Source organism: Dermacentor variabilis, chromosome 5 (genome assembly GCF_050947875.1).
Source record: "Dermacentor variabilis isolate Ectoservices chromosome 5, ASM5094787v1, whole genome shotgun sequence".
Lineage (NCBI taxonomy): Eukaryota > Metazoa > Arthropoda > Arachnida > Ixodida > Ixodidae > Dermacentor > Dermacentor variabilis.
In genome coordinates, this window is record NC_134572.1 from 26,561,149 (window position 1) to 26,589,145 (window position 27,997).

The 27,997-nt window shown below is 46.5% G+C and overlaps 1 protein-coding gene across 1 annotated transcript; it reads left to right on the forward strand.

Annotated features, from left to right (window-relative positions):
* The first annotated feature begins 23,788 nt into the window (after positions 1-23,788).
* Positions 23,789-27,754, forward strand: LOC142583465 (uncharacterized). The gene has a single exon (XM_075693952.1). The coding sequence runs from the start codon at positions 23,789-23,791 to the stop codon at positions 25,976-25,978; it is 2,190 nt and encodes a 729-aa protein (XP_075550067.1). The 3' UTR covers positions 25,979-27,754.
* Positions 27,755-27,997: the final 243 nt, after the last annotated feature.

Sequence of the window (27,997 nt, forward strand, 5' to 3'; positions counted from 1 at the left end):
GTTCGCCTAAGCCATCTGCACCATACCATACTACTCCATAGACGCTCGGGCGAGGTAACTAGAGCCAGAACAATGCACGAATCTTGTGCACGAGTACGGCTCTCGAATGGTGTTGCCCTCTCTGACAGACTTGCCCTCAGAAGAGCACGTCCGCGAGATAATGCGCTGTCGCATGGTGACGGGCATGCACGGAAAAATTTGAAGCTGCCCTTGTACGTAATGAGAGGCAGCGTTAATTGCGGCGCGCGCTGCTGCCATGGCCTTGGGCGGCCTTGCACATGACTCCCCCCAACAAATAAAGAAAGATAAACGAGCAATCGACGAACAAGCTGTGCGGACCAACGCGAGCGTTAATGAACCCGGGAACGACGAGCGACGAAGCATGCGCCGATGTTATGGCTGCCCGGCGCCATTCAAAGAAAGCACAGCTCTTTTATCCTCACTGTATGGCTCCTCATCAAAACAAGCGCTCGCGTTTGTGATTTTTTTTCCGGCAGACACCTGCGTATATCGGCTGGGATTTCAAAGCAGAACCCGCCGTCTTCATATTCAGTTTCGGGTCTCCGATGACGCCCCCGCAAATATCGTTGACTGGCTCGCGTTCAATTTGTTTGATGCTAACCCTCGAATTTAAACTGCGACTGCGACGATGAAGCAGTCGTGACGCATGTTGAAACAGGGATATAGCACCGTTCGTTCTTGTTTTTTTTTCCTGCGCTTTTTTTGCGCTTTTAACTCTTCACTTCGTTTATGAAGCCGTGCGGAAATAATGGCTTAAAATTTAAAATTATATTCTGGGGTCTTTCGGGCCAAAACCACGATCTAATTATCAGGCACACCGTATATTAGATGACTCTGGGTTCATTCTGACCACTTTTCGTGCTTTAACCCGCACCCAATGCGCGGTGCAAAAGCGTTTTTGCACTGCGCCCACATCGGAACGCGACCGCGCGCGACCGGCATCGAAGCCGTAACCTTGAGCTCAACAGCTCAACGCCATAGGCACTGGACTACCGCGACGGGAATAATCGTTTACAACGTGAGCACCCGATTTTCTTGAGGTTATCGATTATCTATAGTCGTGTGTACCCTACTCTCTCCGTGTTTAAGCTAGGTCGAAAAGGAATGCAGCTGAGCGCTAGTCCACCTTTCTTTTTTAATATAGAGTTGTCCTGCGCCAGGGCTCGCAACTTGCGAGCGTGGATCGAGCGTGTGCAGATGGTCACGGCTGCTGAATTTAAAAAAAAAAAGAGCGGTGCGCGGCCTGCCGCATGCATCGAAAACGGTGTGATCCGCCGCGGCACCATCATTTAAGGCCGATCCACACGACGGACTAAGTCTGCGGGCTGATCTCGGTCACGTGATGCGACGTCACGGCCCGCCGCGGTCCGGTCCGGCGCAGAGCACATCCACACGGCGGACCGCCATAGCAGACGGCAGAGCAGGCCAACCAGCTACACTAAAGCTTTGTCGGGTTATCATTGTAATCATTCCGGCTCGAGCCCCGCAAAGCCGGGAACTGCTCAACGAGGGATACAAAATAAAAAACCTCCTCGTCACTCCAAGAGAACATGGTGTTTAAAAAATATATCTCCTGCACGCACGTGTAGGCGGAACGGCAGACATGAAACGACTGGCTTTTGCTGATCCGGAAACTAGATTGCATTTGGCTGAAGACACTCTGTTGCCGGACCACATTCGTTGGCTACGCCAAAATCACTGCGTTTTGCATGCGGTTCGCCGCCAAAACTGAAGTGGGAAAAGCCTCGGCGATTTGTTGGACCGCGAGGTCCGCGGTCTTGCGCGGGCCAACGGCGGTCCGCACGAACTGGTGACGTCCTATCACGTGATGCGCGGACCGCGGTACAACAGAGCAATTTGGTGCGTCGTGTGGATCGGCCTTTAGGGACTGTTGTCTGGGATCGGCATACAAAATGCGTCGGGAACGCGCTTGAGACGCTGTCACCCGTGGAAGCCGACTCGTCCCATTCCCGGCAGCTAGCTCCGTTCGGCCCAGCCGAGCGGCCGATAATGCAACTACGGCTGTCACGATCGTTCCTATTGCAGCCCGCCTGTCACGACAGGCGGCGACTTTATTTTATTGTTATTATTTTTTCATCCAGCCTGACGAATAAAACATACCGCTGCACTGGCAGACAGGGGTATAAGGATTACGAGAAGTCGTCGCAATGATGTCGCTGTCATCGGGGTATGTGCTCAAAATTTCCAAAAAGGCATACTTGGCCTTTGTTTTACAGTACATCATGTTCTTTTATTTAAAACGTTGTCGTCCCTCATAGCATTCGAAAAGGACAAATATTCGACAACTTCTAATAGTGATTTCAAATACGAATCGAATAGCAAAGACTATTCTATTTGTATCGTAAACGAGTCGAACAGCCTACGAACCGAATTATATACGAATGGAGTAGCCAACGAGTTAACTATTGGTAATCGAAATTTTTAATTTTCGCATACTACTAGAGAAAATGTTTTGACATCCGCGGCGTCACATTTACTTGCCGGCGCTAAAATATAGGTCCGAAATTTCGAAATAAAATATGCTCGGTGTTCATCAGTAATCGCGAACTGCTTTGCCGACAAAAGAATGAAAAGAAGGTTCTTAAACCATCCTTTACTGGTCCAAACTTATTAGCGCTTCTTTCTTTATCGTCCTTTTAAATTGCTCACCACCAGGTTTGTGAAAATGCCCAGAGACAAGCGCAGTGCGTAGACAACACGGTGACGGCCGTGTCTGCGAAACAGTAGACCGCAGTGTGCGCCGCAAGAAGTGCTACAAGCTGGAGCACCTTTTTTCATCGGAGCAGTCGCTCTCTCTGCCAGCAGATGATGACGTCAAATGCGTGGCGCTTCCCCGTCGCACACGTTCCGCCTAGTGTTAGTGAAGTGTCGATGAAGTGTTGGTGTAGTACTGTACCATATAGGGGGAAAGGGGGGGGGGGGGGTACGCGAAGTCTTGTTTGCTGCTGGAAGGTTATCTAGCATCCTGGGTCCTTGTATTCGCAACATTTAATATGCCATTTCCACTTTCATAACTAAATGCCTTTGAAAGAAGGTCGTTATGGTACAACATATCCTGGACGTCGCGGTTTACAATTTCCACCGCATAACGAAAGTTTTCGACTGGATCCTGGCGAGAAGCCATTCATAGAGCGAGCTGTGCACTTTCACGTTCCACTTGTCATATTTCGCAGTTCACGTCGATCGCTATTATGAGTTGTACACATCCAAGCGCAAACGAATCAAGAAACGCTTGCGTTAAACGTAAGAGAACTTGGTAAATAAGGATCATGTCTATTATAGTCTTGCGCAAGTCTTTAGCCTTTCAAGTGGCTAACTACGAGCCTTTGTAGCTCACTTCATCCGAGCACTTCACCCAAGCGCCATCGACTACGCAGTGCGGGAAAGCCGCGACCGTTTAGGGACGGTCTACATTGTCCCCGAGGACAACGCCACCATCTTTCTTCCTGTCATCCTGGCCGCAGCAATACTCTTCGGCGGCGGCAAGGCTCCGCCTGAGCGCCACCGGCCTTTTGTCCGTGCAGAGCCAGAGGCGGCGCCTCTGGCTTTGCGAGCGGCGTGAGAGGAAAGGAGAGCAAATGAATTCATCGCTGAAAAGGGATCACCGGCGGCCGCACAACACTGGCGATCACAAAGGCACCCTTTTTCTCCACGAATGCCGCTATAGGCCGTCGTGGGAATAATTTTTAGGTCGCCAACGACAAGTCACCCCGTTTGCGACGTGCGACCGCAAAGAACAATTTAGCATACGGCGTTAGCGTTCCCGACACCGCCTGCCGCCGACCCGTCGTGGTAAATCAGCGCCTGTGGCACTCTTCTCCTGAACACGAGGTCGCGGGTTCGGTTCCTGACTGCGGCGGCCGCAATCCGATAGAGGTGGAGTGCAGACAAGCTCGCGTACCCTGCTTTCGGTGCACGTTAAATAACTACAGGTGTCAAAATTAATCCGGAAATCTGCTGTGCAGCTCCGGGAGTGCAAACCCACGATAACATTTTAACTGCCTGCCACCGACTGCGCACGCGCAGGGCTTACCACGAATGCTATTCAGATGGAGCGGTTATTGGTCACGGTAGAAACTATACATCGCAAACGATGAACGTGTGTACACACTTGGGCGATAAAAGGAGGTTCTTAAAGGAAAGGGGTGACAGCAGGATGAAGTTCAGAGCAGTAACTGTCTCTCAGCAGAGGACACCGCCAGATATACCGGACGACGCGTCGGAAACAGAGAGAGAGAGAGAGAGAGAGAGAGAGAGAATGAAGAGGAAAGGCAGGGAGGTTAACCGGATATGAGTCTCTGGTTTGCTACCTTACACTGGGGATGGGGGATAGGAGATAGAAAGATGACAGAGAGGAGAACGCAAAAAAAAAGAAAGAAACACGCACACGTGGAGACACAAACACACAAAAGGCGTTCCAGTTAAAGGCGTTCGCAAAGGCCGGTAGATCGCAGAAAGCGCAATAGCGCTTGCACGGCCTTCTTCTGTGACGTTAGCTCCCTTCGATGTTTTAGAATTATTTTTTCGGATAGCGGTTGGTCGTCCAGTTGGCCAAGTTCGTGGCGAAGGCATTCCCTCTGTGGACTGTACTGCGGGCAGGCGCACAAAATATGGCCAATTGATTCTTCATGGCCGCAGTGGTCACAGGTTGGGGTGTCAGTCATCCCTATGCGGAACGCATAGGCTTTGGTAAAGGAGGGTTCCTAGGACTGTTGGAAGCTGCCAGAACCTACTGGGAAACAGACGCAAACTGGTTCCAATCTTCTGGGATGCCTTGTCGATAGAAATGGTCGCACGATGTGCCGGATCGTTTTTTACGCGCCGGTGTTTCGCACCCAAGTCGCGACGCGATACGGAGAAATTCCGGTGATTTGTATGTCAGAAATGTGTCCGAGTACAATTGACGTAAGAGCAACCGTGAACAGGTCGAAATAAACATGAACCCGTCCTTGTGTCTTCATGTGCACAAGTTTGTGTGACTTTAGGGAATACCACCTTGTATGTATGTGTCAATGTTATCGTTTTAGCAAGGTGCAGTGAGACAGCAGCGAGCAGCAGCAACGGCTGCGACGTCCGGTAAACGGAAGCGCGGATGGAATGTCGATATATCCGACCGAATAAGAGCCAGGCCTTACATGGCTGCAACCACTAAATTTAGTTCTTATATCATTGTTATCATATTATATCGCGCAAGTTTCAACTTCTATTTCTATGTAATCATACGCCTGCATTTCATACAAGCTTACTCCCATATTCTTCAATCTACAGCGTTCTTGTTATCTTAATAAATTGAAAGATAGCCTTCAATACAAAAGACGGAACTGGTCGCCAGAACAAATCTATAGACTCGCAGCCCCGGAGCTCACGACAGAACGTACGTGCACTTCCCTGTCAAGAGGCAGCACAATAGTTGCGGAATACAGCACAACTCAAGGAAAGTACGCACCTAAGTATGAGTGCGGGAACGAAAAATATAAAGAAGAATGGGGGGGGGGGGTGCAATGCATTTGTGTCGTTAGCACGGCGTACCCCGAATATAATGCTGCCCTCGTTCCGCAGGTCACATCAGCACACCACCGGTCATTGAGCCGTTCACCGCCATAAGGATCCAGGTGGCCGACTCGCTAATTGGATTGGAGAAACAGCCTGGCCGCAGCATTCACTGCACCCTCCCCCCCCCCCCCTATAGACGACCCTGCGTCCGGACCCCTCGACCTATTCCCCAGAGCACGCGCGAACGCACACCGCTTCTTCATTGTACTTCACCCCAGAGAGCAAAAGTGCCCCCGATGAGCGATTGTCGACGTGCTGCAAGTTTTCATGTATGCACGCCTATGAGGTCGTGCTATAGTTTTCCCTGTAGTTTGGCTGCAGTCTTCACTGCGTATACAATTTCTTTTTCTCTCTTGCATTGTCCATTCTTTATCTGCATTCGCTCCATCGCCCCTTCTCTAACGAGTGGGCGAGCGCAGTGCCCTTTCCTGATGCAGTCGCCAGTGTGTCCTTACCTCTTTCTTGCGTTGTTTTGTTTTTATATATTCGCAAGCAATAATAACACGCGACGACACGTGGGACTGCTAGCACGTGTGCCTAAATGACTTTCCTCTCCAGTCGCAACGGGAAACATGACCTCACAATGGCTCTGTCGTCTATTTGGCCCTCGACATCACGTGACCTGTACTAAACTTCATTTACAGATCTTCTTTCGGTGTGTGTATGACTTGAATGTGCCAGTTTTCGAACACCGTAACTTCCTGAAAGAAGGGTGAAGAACACATCCTGATTTAAGTACTTCACAATATGTGGACGGTAATCAGATTTACAGAAGCGAAATCGTACTTAATCGTCTCTAAGCAAGAACCTGTATTTGGTTTTTTTCCATCTCGGAATCCGTAAAACAGTTCGCGACATTACTTTCCGCTTATTTATGTAACCAGAATGTGAAACAACCATTTGTGCGATATTTCACTGATATCCTCTCTTACAACCGACGAACTCCCCTGCAAGCAAGTAACGCTGCTGCTGCTACAGTGTCATTGCTTATTGTAAGGGCGAATATGAGAACGAATACTTCTAACGACGTGGGTGAAGTGAGCCCCTTAGACAGGGTCATATCCATGCCATTAGCTTACAAACTGGCACCTAAAGATGGCAGGAGAATCAGAATACGCGCACGGCATTCCTGCAGCACCTAAAATACTAAGCGCACTTTCAAGTAAACAGAGAAACGTGTGATTCGAACAAGAACGCTAAACACATCATCTTATTTTGTATGTGGGGCTCCGTTTGTCCATGTATAAACTGCGTTTGAAATGCCGTGTTCAGCCGTCTATAAAACAAGAGAGAGAGAGAGAGAGAGAGAGAGAGAGAGGGGAGGGAGGGAGGGAGGGAGGGAGAGTTCTGCTCCCTAGCGTTCCTGGCACAGAGGCACGCAAGGTGTTGTTATAGGCTTCCTCAACCCTACGATAAAGGGGCACATTGAATAAGTTCGCGCAAATTTATCACGTGAGCGGCTTCCTTACAATACCAAGGAAGTAAGCAAAACTCCCACAAATGTTTACTTACCACGTGTATTTTTTTTTTCGTTAAACCTTCTGTCTGCGTTGACTCAACGAGCACAAGCTTCTTACGCCTAGCACATTGCATTTTTTCTGTTTGAATGATTTAATTATTCCTAATACTGAGTGCCCTTCAGCTACACAGGGATCAAAAGAGATGCCGTAGCTGGTCCGTGCAAGCGCTTATATTCCATACTGAAAAGATTTTGCGCCAGAAAACAAAACACACAAGAAAGACGACGACACCACGGGCGCCCGTGGTGTCGTCGTCTTTCTTGTGTGTGTTGTTTTTTGGCGCAAAATCTTTTCAGTATGCAAGGTCACCAACTAGCCCAGCAGTTAACCCTTTAAAGCTTATATTCCGCCGCCATAGGAATGTGGCCGTGCGGCAGAGAACCAAACACGCACACTCGCAAGTGAAAGGTCATAGCCAAAGAGCCACATAGGTAAGTTTGGCTGCAGTAATGCATTACGGCCGCTTGCCAACGAAAGGAAAGCGTGCGTTTTCACTTGGCACTCTGTTCGAGGCACACACTGAGTAACGGTCTTGTATTTTGATTAACGCAGCACACGGATTTCTAACGGCAAGGAGGTCGACTCGCTCAATAATTAACGAGGCAACTTTGACAACATAGGTCATGGGGTGCAATTAGATAGCACACACTTGACAGCGTGCTTCTTTCAGAATGCATGCTTTTTTCCCTTAGTTTTCGCGCTGTATATAGTGCTCTTTCGTCAATAGCATTAGTTCAGTTTTTTTTCATGAGGACCAGACATGACGTCCTGCACGAGCAATTCCAACGGTGCATGGCATAGAAAGCCAAACCTTATAGCCTCTCACAGGACACGGAGTGCCATCCTGCAGCGTCCTTTACCTTGTCACCCAACAGAAGTGAGGTACGTCCTTTAAACCATGCTGAATGCTTTATTACAAGTAGGGGACTACAATGCGTTTCTCACTATTTCAACCATGTGCACGTCATATCTGCCAGGAATGTTTCATGAAACGGCAATTTCCGTGCAGTTGGCGCGGCTGCGAGGCACTCGATGACCCCGTCGGTGTCGAGGAGAAAAAAAAGAAAACAACCTAATATTCACCACAAATAAAAGATAGAAAGAAAACATGAAACTCCCTAAAGGCGGAATTCAGCGCTCTTCAAGGAAGGAAACACTACCACTCTTTACGGCTTGGACGGTTGATCTTGTAAGCTCAAGTGTCGTGACTCTTGCCTCGAATATGCTAATTGATAAACCGTGTCTAAAGACTCGTTCTCTCTACCTCGGGTTTCTTTTTGTTTCAATTTTCGGAGGAACAAGATTCTTGATCAGACCTGCGGGCACATGCGAAGCACGCGTCGGTTAATCGAAATTCCTCGGACGTCCTCTGGCCCAGGCATATAATAAACACGACCCTGTTACGCCAGGCCGCCTGTAACCTCGCGAATGCGTTTCGCTAGCATATTCCTTGCGCGCAGCCCATCTGAAGGCGATACGGCCTTTGCATAATTCTCGACCGCCGGCAGCTAAGAGGAATTTGATAGCCACGCACCGTTTTGGACCTAAGAACATTATACAGTTTCGCCGCCGTGGTAACGCAACGCTTCGAACTAAAGTAAGTCGTGAGCCAGCTAAAGGTCAACCATGTAGCTTGGGAATAGCGTTCCCTATAATCCGTGCATCATCGTATCCCCGCGCGATGCAGCGAAAACCGCGCTTCGTGTCACTCAGTCAGATATAAGAACTTTGAGAACGGCTCGTCCAGTCTGCATCGCCGATTCCGTTGTCCAACACGCTGGTTGCATTACAGGATCAGTGATCGATTAACAATGAGCAGGAGGCAAGCCTTACTCCTTTCTCTATAAGGTGCGCAGCTGTTTCTTGTCCCTGATTAGTGGGCGTGAGCCGCAGCTTCCCCAACACTGCATGGAGTTGGTGAGCCAGAGTATCGTCGTTCCTCACTGCCGACCTCGACAGACGGTTCTACGCATACCTCCCTGTCTCCCTTTTTCCGACCACCGCGCCACCTAGCGTTCACGACGACACTGCCGCGAGTGCTGCTTTAATGAGGCCGTGCAAATGCATACGAATGGGGCTTTTTCTTCTAACGTCAAGAAACGAAGCACTTGCCGCATTAAGAAGCTGCAGGCGGTAAAAGGGCGAGAAGGTAGGAATCATTTACTTCAGCGCCTGACACTGCGGAATGCGTAATCGCGCACTGGATCGTTCTTTTTCTTTTATTTTTGTATCTTCGTAGCAGCCGCTCTGTCTTAGCCTGGCACACCATGCCGCTGCCATTGCTTTTGGGCGTTGGTGAGCCGCTAATTTCTCTTGGCACCTCGCCGCGGTCACAAGACCATTAACCCCGCCTGCCGCTATTTCTCTCCAGCTCCACCGTTACATCCCTCGGGTTTTGTATCGGGATCAGTAGAGACCGGGGAAAACAGGGTTCGGTCTGCATGCACATATGCATATGCTAGTCTCTGGGTCGTTACCAATGGCTTGGTCGTTCTTGTTGTCTACAGCGACCCACCTCTTCCGCATTCTTTAGCCAATGCTGCCTTGCTACTTTTCCTTCGCATCATCTTTCTTTCTTATCAGCTCTCCCTTATTTCATTCGTTCATAAGTGCCTCATGCATCCGCAACTTCCATCTTCTGTGGTTAACTTTTACTTCTGCGAATGTGCACTGTGACGTACATGTAGAACTGAATATAGTCCTTCAATACCGTTTTGAGCTGTAAGACGTGCAAGGAGCAGCATCGCAGTCTGTGCATACTGCGCGATGAAGGCGCTTTTAACTTTTCTAAGGAACATTGCCCATAACCTGCATATTGCGATTAGCTTTTGGGGCGGCATGTTCGCTTACCTTTCTTCTGTTACCTTTCTTCTGGTTTGTTGACGCGACCGATAGCTTTCGCCACAATGCGTAGTTACTGAGCGTATGTAGCAAGGAGGAGAGAGCGCGAGTGGGGAGGGTAGCAAAAGAGAGCGAGAAAACGCGGCGGCAACGTAGTCATTCAAAGCTTGATATTACACCATATTTTCAAAACATTCTTGCGGCTGTATGTTCATTGTAAACTGGTAACCAGCCGTTACTACGAAACAAATTTTCGAGCTCGGAGTACTTTAGGGCTGCAGATGGCGGCTACTGACTTGCACCTGACGCACACAAACCTCCCCAACCGGGTGAGGAGTTGCGCCGCAGTGAAGCGTCTGACAGAAGCGAAGACGGGCTCGGATGCAAAGGATAAGAAAGCAGAGAAAGATCAGAACGGAGGCGGTTCGCTGACGCAAGCATACGTGTTCCGATTGAGAAAGTATTTGGAGTCACCCATCCAGCTGGAAAGCGATTTACCTGCCTCCGCGGGCGTAGCCAGGGGGGGGGGGGGGGGTATGGCTTATGCCCGTCCCAAACTTTTTTCGTGCTGTCCATGCACTGTCGACCAAAGCAACCCCCGGCGCCGGAAATCATTCTGGGTTTTGTCTAAAATGTCTTTGTCCCGCTCGAAAAAACATTTCACCGCGAACATTCCGAACTCGGGCTGTATTTCGCGGCAACACCCATGCACTGGGAGTCACATAACGCAAGCAGCCCCATCCGAGCACAAAGTTGCAAGGACGTTTTGGCGAACGGGGTCGCCGCGGCATCTTCGCAGAGTCCGCGGAACTTACCTAGCATATGGATATTAATTCCGAAACTTTATGGATATAAAGTTCTCATAAAGCTTTGATGTGAAAGGTGCATTGGCATTTCCAAAGTTGTGCTTTAGATTTTCAATTGCGGAATTTTGGGGGTTTAATGTTGTTATAAACATTTGATCTCAAAGGTGCATTGACTTTTCTAAAGTCGTACATTGGAACATACAACGAGACAAGCCGAATCAAAACACTATCAGACAAGTTGCGAAAGTACACAGCGAGGTCCTATGAGACGAAGCGTTGCGGTGGTTCATTTGTGCCGTCATGTTACACAAAAAAAATATCAACATTTTTTTTTACCTACGCCAAAGCATCCATGTCAACACACTAAAGCCAGCAAAGGTAACTGTGCTCTTATTTATTTTTGCTGCTTTGACTTTTATTCGTGAGCCTTCATTGAGCCTCTTCAATTATTATTATTATTATTTTTTTTGTTCTCGCTACCCTACCCGCTGGGTGCCAGAGCCAACTAGAGCGCATGCGTTTTTCTCGTGTGGCCCCGACCACCGCGCGGCGCACTTTGGTGCGCGTTCGGTTTTCTCTGGCCGAGTGGATTTTCGCCTGGCAGAGTTTTGGACGCTTTCTGACTAGCAGGCGAGAAAAAGAAACAATGGTCGCTCGCCGCCGTCACTGTGTGGACTCAACGGATTGTACCGCGTTCGCTGGAGTGCAACCTCTCCGAAAAATCTTGTATCGCCGGTACAGGATACCGAGCAGTATGCGTAAGGTTTTCGGTGGACCAAGCGTCTCATGTTTTCTTCGATACGTCCATGGAATTATCATGTACCGGATGCACCCCGCCAAATTCTCATACCTATGCAGATATTGTGATGTACCAGACACCTTCCAACAGATGGTGCTGGTTGGCCCACACCGCCACAAAACTAGTGAAGATGATGCCTCAGAACCGCTACAAGCGATCGAAGAAACGCGGGAGGCAATGTTAAAGGCACAGAGTTTGGAAGATCAGCGAGGTCTGGTGGACCGGGCCCGGGCTGCGGCATTAGCCAACGGCTTTCTGTACTAAGAGAGGGCGAAGAAAGAACACTTTCTCGCTGTTTCTCACAATAAACGTTCATCCCTCCTCATTCCTCTTTAGGTAGCCCAATTAGGTGCACAAAGCAGGCATTCAAATGCGGCCAAGATACTTTCCTTGGCGTCTTGTTTTTTATTTCGGTGCCCCCGCCCCACAAAAGTAAAAAAAATAGAAGACAATGTTGCGGCGCAGATAACTGTCGCATGGTAAAAAGTTCAATTTTGTTACTTCTTTTGCAGAAAGTAATGGGCCACGAGACGCTTCAATTGGCGGATACTCTTACTATATTATTCCGATAGCAACTATATGGACCCTCCGAGCGCATTCCTGTCGTCGCCCTAATGTTCTGTATAAAGTCTTAGGGCGATAACATCGTGACCGCGCGCCGCATGCTGTATGTGCGAGTGAAAGCGGGGGGGAGGGGGGGTTGCATGGTTGAGTCGGCGATGGTGGCTCAGTCTTGTGGGCGCAAAGGAGAAAAGCGGGGAGGAAACGAGCCGCCTTCCGTCGCACGCGATACATTGGGGGGAGTGGATGGAATGGGGGCGGGATCTAGGATTCTGTGAATCTGTGATTGCGCAACATGTTAATTTGCCTTGTTAGACGCATTATATACATTGACTTTTTCTTAGATACATAGATTTATTGGAGACTTATACGTATATTTAAATATCTTGTTGCGAAGTTTTGTGTATATGTGCAGTGAACTTTGCTTCCAGTGACACATTTTTGCCCTTTATCAAGCTGTATCTTCGCATTTGTATATTCCATTGTACCTTCGCATTTCTAATGTACGAAGGCGAGTCAACTGAAAGTGAGTCTACCCATCCCGCGGAATAATGGTTCGGTTCATTATCTACGAGGCATGCGCGTAGCACACCACGCATCTCTAATTTACAAAAGTGACACGCAGGTGTGAGGATAAATGTTCTTTAATGCTTTAATACACTGGGTTGCACATGATTGCGAGCCGTAATGCAAGCTCCAGAAGTTGAGCAGCATGGTGTGGTGACGTTTTTGACAGCTGAAGGTGTTTTCTAAAAAAAAAGTTAGTCGCCGTATTGCTGCCGTGTACGTTGAACATTGCATTTCATTGGCCACTGTGAAGCGTTGGAGCAAACAGTTCAAAGAAGGACGTGAAAGTTACAAAGACGATCCAAGACTAGGCCGAAGCCACTGTGCAATCACCCCCAACAAAATTGCAAAGGTTGATGAGTCGATGAGACAAGAACGGAATATAAGCATCGATGAACTGGCAGAGCGTGTGAACATCAGTCATGGTTCTGTTCACGCCATAATTTATGAACATCTCCGAGATCGGCTCTCGTGTGCGCAATGGATGCCCAAGATTTTGAACCACCGCCACAACACGGAGAAGTTCCGCGCTGCCTTGACTCATCTGATTCGGTATGAGAATGAGGGTGACGAATTCTTGTCTTCAATTGTGATCGGAGAGGAACCATGGTATCACTTCTGCGAGCCTGAAATACGACGGCAAAGCTTACAGTGGGAACATTCGAATAGCTAATAGCTCTGCACAAACTAATAGCTCTGCATCAAGAACACATATCGCGCTTCTGTAAATGCCATCTACTATAACAGTCAAAGCGAACAAATTTGGTGTGTCAATTTGTATTTTACGTGAATTGGTTACGTTGTGTGTAAGGGTTCTGCAAAAGCCGTATTTCCATATTATTAAATTTTTTGAGATTCATGTGTAACATACTAATTTGTTCCGTTGTAAATGTACTATTAGAAGCAATTCATAGAATTGTGATATCGTTCTTCATTGTTGAGTTGGAGTTTTAAACTTGATAGCTTTGCTTATTGAAAATTGGCGCTTTTTGCCAATTTTTATCAAAGAATTGACGACCTAAATGAAAAATTCAAAACAAACAGTCACTAGAATTTAAGTTTTCTTTTTTTAAAAGCAACAAACATCGTCAAATTTGGTGCAGTGGTTGCCGAGAAAAACGAATTCTTTTTCTACATGTATTTAGATAGGAGCACCCGAGCTAAAGCTTCCCTTTAAGTAGGAGGCCGAGCTGCAATGTTATTTGCACAGTTATTTGCGTAGTAGTTATTTGCGTAGTTATTTGCGTAGTAGAGAAATGTGAAATTTTTCTTATGTCATGGATTACCTTGGTCGTCTTATCCTGAGCGGTGACGTTGAGCTTAACCCCGACCCCAGGAAACCGGCGTCTAAAATTGGCAAACCTGACAAATCCCAAGAAAGCGTTCTTAACGCCCTTGGGACGTTGGCCGAGCTGGCAATGTCTAGTTGCGATAACTCTTCTCTTGTGAAGGTTCCCTCCTATTTAAATGCTTGACAGAAAAATATGTCACAAGACATATCTGAAATCGAAAATGCTCTGAATACACGTTACGATGCCTTGGAGTTCTGTGTGGCTAGCTCGCTAAACCTTTCGATGGCGCTGTCTGATCAACACTCGGATCAGCGTCGTTCTGAGGCGGTTTTCTTAAAGCGCACTGTTGCCGTACTAACTGCCAAATATGACGATCTCAAAAATCCTTCACGAAGAAATAACGTAATCCTTCATGGTATACCAGAAGATTCCAACTAGAATCACCACAAACTGCACTCCATGGTTGCGAACGTGTTCAATAGGCTTTCGCTTGACTGTCGACGTATTGAACGGTACCATATGTTATACAGAATGCGCCCTCGGCGTTCTCGCCCTATCATTTTAAAATTGCTTGATTTCAGCGATAAGCTAATCATGCTTAAAAACGCTTAAAAGCTGAAAAATTCCGGCATAAAACTTTCCGAAGGTTTTCTGTCCAGAGTGCGCGCAGTACGTGAAAAGTCATGGGACGCTTTGGTTGAGCAGCAGAATAACGGTTCGGTTATTAAATTTAGGTTCGATCACTTATTTATAGGTAACGTTCGTTATTACTGGCACGGTGCCTCAAATACTTCAGTAATAGCTCTTGGTTTTGATTCTAGTGCAAGATTTCCAAACGTGTCATCATCACTAGGTTGACCAATCGCATCACTCTGCCACAGATCTCGCGCTTTTGAATGTTATTGCCACAAGCGTAACTAACAAATTTCCAAAGTTTCTTTTGCAAGTTTCTTCATGTTCTCGCCGTGTTATATGCATCGCAGAAGCGTGGCTTCGTGAACATATTCACGACTCGGAATGCACGCCTCGTGGTTACATTGCTGTCCGGTATGACCGTCAGAATAATAAAAGCGTCGGTGTTGCCTTGCTTTTACGTTCAGATTTTAACCTTAATGCTCTACTAGGACCTCCCAATGTAGAATCGGTTTGGTGCAGGTTACCAGTGCGTAAGCAGAACTTAACAATTTGTGGTCTTTATCGCCCCCCTGATATCCCGAGTGACCTACTAGATGACTACAAGAGATGACCTACTAGATGACTTACTAGAGATGCAGATGACTGGGTATTATATGAATTCATTAACTCCATTGATTACCATCACCATTTTGCCCAGTACCTTATGTCTTTCTGCGCTTGGGGCAAAATGTGGTAACTAAACATCAACTGTAGTAAAACAGTCATGATGTCATTTGCCAATAGACAGAGCCCCTCTCGTTCGATAATTCACTAGATGGCATCCAACTTAAAGGAGTGTATCAATATAAATAATTAGGCGTCATTCTAGCAGAGCATCTTTCTTGGTCTAAACATATTGAATATATAAACAGGAAAGCCCTAAAAATGAGGCTATTTGCGCCGCACTTTAGCTAAAAGCCCCGGGGTACTAAACTGCTATTACATAAAACGTTAATTCGTCCTGTACTAGAACATGCATCTGTCGTTTGGTTCCCCTGCAAACAATTAGAAATAAGCTCGCTCAGTAACGTTCAATGAAAATCTATCAGCTTCATTTGCCAAAATTACAGCCGCAATTGCTCACCAACACAGGATCAGCAATCTTTGAATATTGAGTCATTACTTTCACGTTATCGCATTAAAGCCTTAAAACTGTTATATGCAATTATTAACTCCACCTCTGGTCTTTCTGATTACAAGTATATCACATTTATTAACGCAAGTTGAACTCATAGCTCCCACCACTTGAACATAACACCTATTTATACCCCTACTAACACATTCAAGTACTTTCTTTTTCCACCTACAATAGAGCGTTGGAATTCTCAACCCAGTAACATTCGTTCACTATCACTAAAATATACTGTAACTACCGCTGGAAAGCACTTCACTAGCATTTTAAGCGCTTCTTTTTGATTATTCATCTTTTGTGCATACGTGTGCTTTTTATGTGTAATGTTTAGTAATGTATCATGTTCCCACCCCTCCTACAGCCCTATTTTGGCCTGAGTATATGTAAATAAAAATAAATAAACAAACAAATAAATAAATAAATAAATAAATAAATAAATAAATAGGGTGATAAATTCAGAGGCATACGTTGCTCTTCCACTGTTGAGAGACAAAAAACCATTTAAGGTACCTTATGCTGCTACTAAGCATGGAGAAGTGAGAAGACGTGTATACATCCCAAAAATATGTAATAATTTGTCTGATAAATTCATTTCTGCAACTTCAAAAAGAAACTGTTAAATAAATTAATGACGAAATGTTGAACTATTGTTCGCATTTGTTATTTTAGTAATTTCAAGTATTGTCTATTTGTTCGCTATGTCATTGTTTGTTAACAGGTAATATTACCAACTATTGGTCTGAAAGTTGGTAAAAGAGATGTTATTAAGTAAACATGTAACCACATCGCTGTACCGACTCTGCCGGCCGTAGTCGCACAAGTTTTCATAAATTTAGACAGGCCCGTCTGTTTGTTTTGCTTTTGGATGTATAAAAATAAATTAAATTAAATTAATAAGACACCCGCGGGCTATACAGAATTCCAGAATTTCCAGGTTTCCCGAGTAGGATAAAGCCGGTGTTTACATGTATGCGACAATAGCGTACCCCCCCTCCCCTTTTTTTTCATTATCTATCAGGGTGATTACTATGCAACAGCATTTACATGCATGTGGCGCATCCGCCTTCCTCCAAGCCAGAACCTGCTTCCGGCAACTTGCGTTCCTCCGGTGAGTGGGGCAGAGCACACAGAGCTAGCTCTCTCAATTTTCTTTCTGCTTCAATGCGACACGCCAACGTTTACATGCACTGCATCAAGTAACTTTCCCCGTCTCGATCGAACTATATACTCGATTACAGCACTGCTGCGATTGGCATTCCTAGCGCATTACCACAGTTTACACACGGATGGGATGCACTATATAGAATTGAGATACGACACGCCACTTGTCGCATTCGCGTGAACGCTGCTAAAGAGAAAGAGATAAATTCGTATAAAGATAAAAATCGCAGTAACTGTCTCACCTGTGACGGACACGTCAACCAAATATATACTGACCGGCGCACTCATTGTCGCGGCTAAAACCCTTCGCATATCACACCTCAATGTGGCCTCGCACGAGCAGTCACAAATAACAATTATAACAAGCATGGAGCAAGGGCCAAATAAGTGTAACGTGTTAAACGCGGAGCACCCGTCTCGCAGTACGAGGGGACAAAGAGAAGAGTGGCACCACCTGTGACGCTCTTCGTGATCAGGTTTTGACGAATATTAGGGTGAACGTCGAAAGCGGCGCTGCATACTTTCACTCTAATTTAATTCACAAATGCATATGTGACACATACGAATATCCCCGCCCATGTGTCACGTTCCTGAGTTTGCCCTGTGGCCGAGGCCCCTAAGCCTTGATGGCGGACTTCTGCGTTATGTTCCTTCGTCGTCGCTTCTGACGGATGGACAAGATGAATTTTGTAGGGCTCCGAATTTGTCCTCATTTAACCCCACAACGTGCAACCTGTCTTCTTTTTACACGTTGATATTAGCACTCAAAATTCTAGCTTAAGCTCTGGAAAATTGAAGCAAAGCCCATGGTAGCCTTTCTGTAACGATGGACCCAATCTTGTGCGATCAAGTCTGGAAAGGTAAAGGCGCAGTATTCCAGTACTCCAAAACATATTATTGTTCATGTTGTGTACTCCTTTCAGAGTGCCCTTATTAAAATGTATTATTGTGCTTATAAGCAGACATTATACTGCGAAGAACGCGACAAATTTTATCGGTGGCAGATAACATCCCAACATTGTTCGCTTCAGCCGATTGCCGCGTGAAACAACGCTAAAGATGCAGATGCTATCGATTACAAAAGCAAAGAAAACGCGAAAATATTATAGTGGACCCTTAACATTTCCTTTCGCTGCGAGAGAAAGGAAAAGCAGCTTGAAAGACTGCCGCGGGAATCGAAAGAAGTCAGGGACAAAAGATCACGTGAGAGAGAACGACGCTCCGACCGAGCAGCGCACAGAAAGATAAGTGACCGACGATACCTCCTACACCGGCGCCCTTTGAAGCAACCCCAACTGACCCACACTTCCTGATTCACAAAGCGCATAAAAACTTGCGACAAACTCGATCCTGTCAATCTTCAAAGCCCGATGAATAGTTGCTATCAGCGGCGTTTTCTTCATGGCCACCTAGCAACACGAGCTGAAAGCCGGATGGTTGGTCGCGAACGGAGACGGCAGCGATGAACACAGATAAACGAGACGCAGCGGAAATGGGCTCAAACAAGTACTTTTGATAGGGCGTCGTTAAACTCAGAGCTGATTTCAAAAATTAAACAAAACAGTAACGAAGAACACAAAACAAGTGTTTTCCGCTGTTCATTCATTCATTTACACCACAACTCTGCTAACGTCAAAGGCAGAGATGGTGGCAGAGTGGTACACGGCAAAAAGGCCATTACAACAAACATGAAAATGAGAAAGCGAAAAAAAAAACATATTGCACTGTACACGTCTACGTTGTAGAAATTAAAGAGGTCATGAAATACAGGAAATCGACGTGAATACATACAAAAACGAATAATATCTCTAAATATTGATCTGTCCATAGATGAGCCTGAAACTTTTTACCTTCTATCTCTCCCTCTCTCTTTTCGTCAACATATGCGCGCTTCCACGCATTTCAGTTTATCATTTAGCTATGAACAGTTAATACATCAGCGCATTGTTTCTGTGTTGTAAATGAGCAAATGTTAACCTTCTGAGGGTTAATGACGTAAATATACGGGGCCGCGAACGAACCCCAAAATGGTCGAAGCCGTGTATTTACGGCGCCATGTGCGTTTTTTAAAGAGCGCGCCAATTTCCTAACGTTTTCTTTTCTGTCATGTGCTATCACTATGTGGGAATAGAAGAAATTTTTTTCGCGCGCCTCCCTTTCTCATTTTTCGTTGCATGGTTTGTTTTAGCGCTCGTTCGCTCCCGCGCGTACCTCGCTCCCGCGAGTACCGCTGGCACATTGGTGTGCGCGCGGGCGGGCGGCGGCTTGGCTTTTGTTCCGCGGGCGGTTTCGGCTTCTTGTGATTGCAAAACTGATGGCTATCTCCTTACTAATCGCTCAAAGGGCGACCGCCTGTCTATCGGTCGTTTAGTGCTCCCAGGGGTGCGCATAGCAAGGATGCCGCCGGCAATGCGTTTTCGTTCCTTTCTTTTTGGACAATCGCGTGAACTAATTGCCTCTGGTTGGCGATTAGAAGAAGATTAGCGGAAGCTAGTCACACGTTATGCTTTCTTGACGGCACGCAACCACAGTTCTCTTGAGTGCGCTCACCTGTGCAGTTCGATTACGCTATAAATGTACATATTAGTGTAAGAGCAGGAACATTTGTGCCTGGCGAAATATTCTCGTGTGCGCATTTTATAAGCCTTGAACTATAACAATGCATAAAATTTTCAATTCTTATGTTTATTTCCTTTTTTAGTCTTGTTATTCCCGAATGAAGAGTACATATATACCAACGCAAAATATTTTTTTCTCACTTTACGGTCACCCTAGAAAAATTACGGTAATCTTTTTTCGAAATAACTCCCTAAGAAGAATTGGAATCTGCAATAAAAAAATCGATCCTGGGCGGTCACTTCTGGCGAAAAAAATCGGCCCTCTAAGGGTTAAAGGGCGGCATTTGTCCCCGTCGTCTATTAGACATTTGTCTATTGCGAGGCGCCTGATATGCTAGCGTTGTTCAAGGTGTACAAGCACGCAACTGTTTTTCTACCGAAAAGATGTACAACTGAGAAGTAGATATTGGTATGAGTCAGTTTTTCGAACTACTCCACGCGCAAGCTTTAACATCAATTTCCATTGTGACCGGCCACGCTGGCTGTGGCATTTTGCTGCTTAGCACGAGATGGTGGGTTCGATTTGTAAGTGGGGTGACAGAATTTCGATAGGGGCGAAATGCAAACACGCTCGTGGACTCACATTTAGGTGCACGTTAATGAACCCTAGGCGGCTAAATGTAATCTGTATAGTCATCCAACATACAGTGCTTCACGAATACTTCTAGTATGGCTTCGGGACGTTAAGCACCACTATTCAATTAGCTTCCATTGTTTCGCTACATCTTCGATTACGGCGGCACAAAGAAGGAGCCGGGTAACTGACCCGCACAACGCAGCGCAGATTTGTGATGAAACTGTCCACGCGGTTCATTCGTAACGGCCTCCCATGCCTCCCTCCAACAAATGCTGGGACCAGGCGCACATTTCTGCATGCGACAGAGCTCTGCTCAACCACTATGCGGCTTCAATCTTCGAGGAATGGCAACTAGGTTTACATTGATCTTTCGTCAGAAATTGGCTCACACACCATCCCTGCACAGCTGCCGACACCATATGGCACACGCCAGGGTGTCGAAGTGGCGGGTAGCGTATGCTATACCTACTGCTGCTAGCCACGAAGTCGCGGGTTCGGCTTCCAGCCACGGCGGCCGCATTTCGACGAAATGCAACAAACGCTTACTGTATACTTACTGTATTTATGTGCACGTTAGAGAACCTCAGGTGATCAGAATTCGTCCGAAGTTTCACTGCGGCATGCCTCATAGCTACATAGTTGCTTTGAGACGCCCTTTGTTAGTGGATCACAGTGCTTTTTGCTATTACTGTGTTTATTAATATCGTGCTTCCTGCCTGCTGAAATCGCTTGTGGGAGTTTTACCATAGTTGAATAGATAAAATTAAAAAAAGACACAAATCAACAACTAAATCTGTAAAGCAGACGTTTATTATTGTGTTCCTTAAAGACTATATCCAGGCTGTGATAGTGACGTCTGCTGCCGCAGAATTTCATGTGCCGATTTCGGTATCGCTATTAAACATTCTGCCACTTCCTACCTCCCTCTTCCTTTTTTTTTCCTGTACAGGGTCAAAGCGGATTTCTTTTTTCAATATATTTATGGGGGGGAGGGAGGTACCCTCCCCGCTCTTTCTTTCCTTCCCTGTTTCTCTGCCTCCGGTCTAGTTGAAAGGAAAACTCCCCACTCCTTTACCGCTCTTTCTTTTCTCTTTCCCGCCTTCGTCTTCGTCATCCTGAGACCTCTCTTCATGGACATGACTCATAGTTCATGGACAAGACTCATTGCTCTAGCCTAACACGACAGAATCGCATGCGCTTTCCCGCGCGCGATCACCCTGCAGGTGTATGAGTAATGCGCATGAGTAATGCAAGGTACATGAGTCATGTGTAACACTAAACCGCAATCAAGACAGAGAGAGAAAGAGAGATAAAAGGAAGGCAGGGATGTTAAGGCAGTCAAGGAAGGCAGGGGAAAGGAGGCAATCATGAGTCCGGTTGGCTACCCTATGCTGGGGGAAGGGAGACAGAAAGAGGAGAGGGGGGGTCGTAGAGAGACGTGCACGCACAGCACAACACAGACAAAGGCACTCGCACAAGCTAGATGTCCTCAGAAAGCACAAATGTGCCTTCACACTGCCTGCTGAGCGAATGATCGGTGGGGACAGTGTTCTAGTATTGTCTGTTCACTCAGAAGATTATCATCTAGTTTCCTGAATGCGCTGGACACAAATTGCCTTTGTGCTTCAAATTAAGGACAGTGGCACAATAGGTGGTCAATGTTCAAGCAGCCGCAAACAATAAAACTTTAAAAGATCGAGTGAATGAGAAATTGCAGCAGAACATAGCATTTTTCCTAATATGCTAAGGGAAAGGTTTAGTTAGATAGCCAATTTCCCTGAACTCAGATGAATTCAGGGAAATTTCATCTGAAGCGTTGAAATGCTATCACTATAGGAGAGAGCAGCACCGATCCGAATGAAACCTGCTTCATTTAATAGAATATGTAAGCATCTAGAGGGCCCTTTCGGATTACGCTTTTTATTATAAGTTCTAGTAACAAGATGAAAGCAGTAGAAACTAATGGCAATTTCACGTTTTGACAATCAGTTGCATGATCACTTGCGCCGTGATTACACGTAGTAGCAAATACTAATAAATACATAAATAAATAAATAAATAATTAAAAAATAAACAAATAAATAAATATATAAATGACATTTATCCCACCCGGCTCTTGCGCCTACGGCAGAAACATTGTCGAAGTGGTATCGCTGCTGTTAAGCATGCATAAATGGCTTAATGAGTAGACGGAAAGTGCAGAACACAGAGCGCCGTACTATGATTTGCGACACTGTGCAGGGTATCTTGAATTGCCCTTTCTGTTGGTAACACATGCAGAAATTACACCCTTTGTTTTATAGTGTTGGTAGACTATTTGAAGTTACCCACGTAACACGCAAACTCCATTACTTCTCGATTGACGGCTAAAAGCAAGTCGGCGCAGTAACTCGCGCATTTGGCTATACACAACAAAAACTATCCTGAAGCCACGCTGCCAGCTCAAAGTTCTAAATCTTTATTAAACCTACAGGTGCAATCACCCACCTAAGGTTGTTTATTAAGGAAAGGAAAAAAAGGAAGAGGGAGGGACGGAACGAAAATGTCTATGCACTACCAAGCCAAGTCCATGAATCAGGAAGAAAGACCGATAGACACACACAAAAATATATTTCTTTAACAAGGAAGACGCAAGCAGGAAACAGTGCCTATAGCATCCACTTCATGCTGCCGAGGTACACCACAGTCCCGCAAGACACATTCTGCACTCCTGTTACAAAGGCTGCGTGTAAAAGAAGGAAGCGGAGTCTAACACGGCCATGTTACGGCGCGGAGTGGTTGTTAAAACATATCACTATTCCTAAAGATACTCCGTGCTTTCGCTTATCACCCTCTCCTATATCTACTTTTCACTCAGCCGCTTTCCCCTCACGCCGCATGAGCTTATGAGTCACGCGGATGAGTCACACCGATCAGTGAATCACCGGTAAGCTAGTGGTTAACAGTGAATAGCGCACTACTACTATAGCTGATAATCTCGTTTCCCTTCGTGCTGTGAGACGAGGGTATAAAAATAAGGGGACATCGAGGGCCTCCACGGAGTCGCACGCAGGTCATCCACGGGTCGTCCTACACCAGCCAACCTCCACCATTAAGGTGCCCATAGGAAGTTGACTTCATCGAAGGATTTGTCAACACCAAAACAGGTAAGTGTGTGATATTCGTTCACTGTTTGACAGTAGTGGCCAATCTCATGTTTCTAAATAGCTTCAAAGTCTCAATTCTCATGTAACTTAAGAAAGAGAAGTTACGAAACGCTTGTTAACTTTCCCGGTTGAAGCATCACCGCGTAAAAGAACGCAACAGACCTGTGCGACCTTGCTGAATAACAGTTCAATTTACATCAATGATGCTTATGTTCAGCTGGCGTGTTAGTATTGTTTTATTGTCCCCAATTAGGCCACACATATTAAACTAATGTACCGCGTTAGAGGTCCTATATACGGATAATTTCTTACCAATATAAACTAAATATCGCACTTCGTTCTCCCAGGACGCTGAGAAAGCCTGAGCATCACGCTTGCATGACTGTCCGTGTATTGGTTTCAGTCGCATAACTCGTGCTTTATAAATTCGAAAAAAAAATTAGAAAAAGAACATAGAGAGTGTGTTTGAAACGTTACCGGCATTTTTCGCCGCAGGCGATGGCGCCGCAAGACTGGATCCTATGGTCGTACGCGGGATACTTGAAGAAGCTCTGTCCCAAGAAGTTCAACTCTGCCAAAGAGGCGTACGCGAGGCTACAGCAGATTAAGATGATCCTGGCCAACAAGGGGGCTGACTTCATGGTGCCGTGCGGCAAAGAGAACGGGCAGGGCTGTGAGGTGCTGAGATATCTGAGCGAGTGGAACGACATACTAGCTGCGATTCAAGTACAGATGAAAGAGCGGGTCGCCACCGGAGAGCTAGAACTTTCCTTTCCTATAAAGAGTTTCGACCACCAGGAAACGAAGATGCGGATTCAACGCGCGGTAGTCCTTCTGCACTGGCTATTCGTCAAGCACGCCTGCGTGACGGAGATCGAATTGGACTGCTTGGGTCAGTTCGATGACGTAGAGTGGTTCGCCCTTTTTTGCGACGGCATCAGCGAGTGCCGGCGCCTGAAGAAATTGAAGATGAACGCAGACATCGGCACAGCCGTCTGCTACCAACAGATGCTGACTGCGTGCGGTCGCCTGCGGCACATCGAGGAGCTGAGTTTTGAGCGCATCTGCGCCGACAACCAAGCAGAAAACGTGGTCACCCTGGAGGCCGTGATTATGAGGAACACCAAGCTCAGGCGCTTTGAAGTCGGAGAGTTCGTCGCCATGCCCCAAGGCCTGTCACCAATTTTACGAGCGTTGGCACTTAGTCTTAATATAAGCTGTCTCTCGCTTGACGTCACACTCGTGAAAGCGGAGGACGCGAACCTCTTCTTGCACATGTTGGACGGTAACAACTTGCTTAAGTCGTTGCGCCTAGAGCGTTCCGCCCGCCAGGAATACCTGACCGTAAACAGCATCGCATTAGCGCTGGGGAACGCAAGGGCGCTGGTAGGGTTGGAGCTGGTTGGTTTTCGTATGCATACACACGATGCGTGGGTTCTGGCAATGTCATTGGTCCGCAGCCAGACTGTGCAGCATCTCGACCTCCTCTACTGCATGCCAGTTTTTTCGTTTCCCACCAGCGAGTCGTGTGCAAAAACTAACGGCTCGCGGGGACGCATCTCTAGCCGTATCGAGCCTTACGTTCACATTCTGCAAAAGCTGCACTCGTTACGGACGCTTTCGCTCGACCTGCTTCGTTTCGCCCAAGAAGACCAGCGGGCATTCTTCGAGGGGCTCGCTGCACAGCACTTCCTCCCCCACGTGTTCGTGACTCCACCATATCGAAGATACCCCAGCGAGCTAGCCCGCATTGCCCACGAAGCAGGCACGGCCAGCCGAGTCCACACGAGCGTCGTTATGACGGACGAGGCAAACTTTGTTGACATACCCAGGGGGTCTCCTGTCCACGAGGTCATACTCGAAGCCAGCGCCGGCACTAAGACTGACGAGACACCGGCGGTCAACACATGTTGCGATGACCTGAAAACGCTCGATCACGTGACGAAGTTGACTTTAGCCGTAACAGGAAGCATTCATCTCAGCTCAGCTGAAACACTGGCGATTTACCTGAAAACCACAAAGTCTCTCAAGGCAGTCACGCTGAGCTTCCGTGCGTGCAAGGAATCAACTACGCTTCTGCTAGATGGCATCGCACGAAACACTAGCATCACGAGCCTAGGTGTGGAGAAATGGTGCCTGAGCAGACGCAGCGCGGTATTGCTCGCGGACGTTGTCTGTTCGAGCAAGATGATCCACACTCTCACCTACAATCGGGATAGCGCGGTTCCCGCAAAGGCGTTCTTTTCGCGTCTATGCAAGTCGATTGACAGCAACTTAACCATCGTGTCGGCGGACACTTTCGAGCGCCGCACTGACGCCAAGAACTGGGCGCTCATCCAGAAAGCAGCGACGCGCAACGCCACCTTCCTGGAGCGGGCAGCGCAACTTGTTGCTGGCCTGTGCTCTGACAAGGCTGACGGCGAAGCTCTCGAGTTGGTGGCTTCCAGTCCTCTGCTGCTGCCGCGAGTGCAGGAACTGTTGTCCGTATGCAAGTGGCAAGCCTCCAGGAGGATGCGAGAGGCAGTCTTCAATCTGAAGGAGCTGGACGGCTTCATGAGCATCGCCGGCGTCGTCAGGGAGAGCGTCGTCTGCGAGGAGAACAGCGACGGTCGTCCCCGCCTCGACACACTACCTCTGGACTGCTGGCTGGCCATTCGCCGGTACCTGAGCGTCGCGGATGTGGTGTAGACCGGGCCCGAAAGGCGCTAGAAACTCTTGTTTTGGGTTTTAGATAGTACGAAACAGAGGCGACGCAGTGCTGAGCGAAAAGTGATTTTTCTCGTCAAAAGAAACTAAACGCACCAGATGGTATTGATGCCGGTTTTTTTTTTGTTTTGTTTTAAAGGTGAAAATACACCACAAATCTACTGCCTGAGGCAGATTTCCCGAGGACGTGAACATTATTCCCACGAGAAATTATAGCAAACGTGCAGCTAAGTTAGCAACGCTCTTGTTTTATTCTGTAAAAAAAAAACTGAAGAACTTGTGGATAAAGAATGTTTCATAATGAATTTGTAACTAATCACATTAAGGCACGTCTTGCGACTCTGGGATTGATGCCGGTGAGTTCTCATAGCCATGTCCACTCGGAACTTATTTTGAGAGAACCACCTCTTTTGAGATAAAGTGATAAAGTTGCGGCAAAATCCAGTGTTCCATGTGCATTAAAAAAAAGCCTCATCACCGCAGGACAAATTTATATGGAACACTGGTGCGTTTTGTCACACAATTTGGGATTGCACATCTCACAACTGATTCCAGCTGCTGAATTCTTTCTAAGTGGATATTCCTTGCAAACTAAGCGGATCCAATTCGTAGGCTGCAACATGTGCCCTAAAGTGATTAGTTACATTGTTATTTAGCGAGATTGGTGCAACTGCATCAGGACTTCTCGTGCAAGTAATACCTGCCCCTTCGAGCAATCCATCTCAAGTAGAATTTAGCTCTTTGCGACAGGGTATCTTAAAAAATTTCTTACGGATTAAAAAGAAGAAGAAGAACATTTGGTATATGCACTCCAGAAACAATATTCACAGTTCTGTGCTTTGTGTAAGCGTCTTGTTTTTCTCCTTCGGCAATACGCACTCTCTTGTTTAGTATACAAAATCATCTGATTGTCGGCGCTATGGATCGCTGTTTCTTGATTCTGTCTCGTCTGTGCGGTGTTCTTTAAATGTGCATAATCTCCAACCCCAAACTTTTCTGCATCTCTATTCTCACTATGGGGCATCAGCACTATCACCTCACTCTCCGCAAGCCTCTCGTCGTGCCCTTGGTACTTTATTTATTTATTTTTTTACTTTGCGTCTTACATCATGTTATTACGTGTCTTCATTGTCAATTCAAAGTCACCGCTGTCAATTATGGCTTCCTGTCAGTGTTGCCCGCTTGACGTTTCCGATCAATTTAAATTCTATTATTTATGACCATAAGAGTGTTATTCTGCCGCAAGAAACGCTCGCAGCTATGGCTGAATAACTTATTCCTATGCTCGGGCTCACGGGAATACTTTGGCCACCAAGCTAGACGAACCGATGGTATTGATTTTAGCATATTTCACGTCAGCTATATTTGTACAGATATGTGTACTGTTGTACGTCATTCAGCAGCTACACCTTGTCATTGCTGAAATTCGGAATTCTACTGCATACAGTTAAAAAAAAATGTCTCGCTCAGAGACTTCCCAGCAATTTGTGAAACAGCAACAAAACAACTCTTGTCTGCAAATCTGTGATTTCCTGTGCGAGCAGCATTTCCTGGTCTTTTGTCTGTCCCGCATAACTGTGGTTTTTATTCAAGCAAGTAACACTGTCGCGAAGGTTGGGGATTTTATTTTCTTTGGCTTGACTGTACACTGTTTACATTTTATTCCATCCGCTGCTCATTGTTGCCGTTCATGTTATTGTAACCATACTGTATTTTGCTACACATGTCGCATTTGAAAATAAATCAACCTCATTACTTAAGGATCTTCTCTTGCACTGTCTGCTTGTTTGTGTGCTTAGGCATCCTCTCTAGTGCGCTCGTATACCGTTCGTATGGAGAGAAATATTTATTTATTTATTTATTTATTTATTTATTTTTTCGGTAGCAATTACTTGTGCCGTCGGAGTCACCATCACCATAATGTTCCCGGTATATATCAGTATATCTATATATATGAATAAGTAAACATAAATTAAATGGTCCAACGACCCCATTCGAACA

Bases quoted from the DNA above. Each gene is read 5' to 3' on its own strand.
- LOC142583465 (XM_075693952.1), top strand. From the start codon at position 23,789: ATGGCGCCGCAAGACTGGATCCTATGGTCGTACGCGGGATACTTGAAG.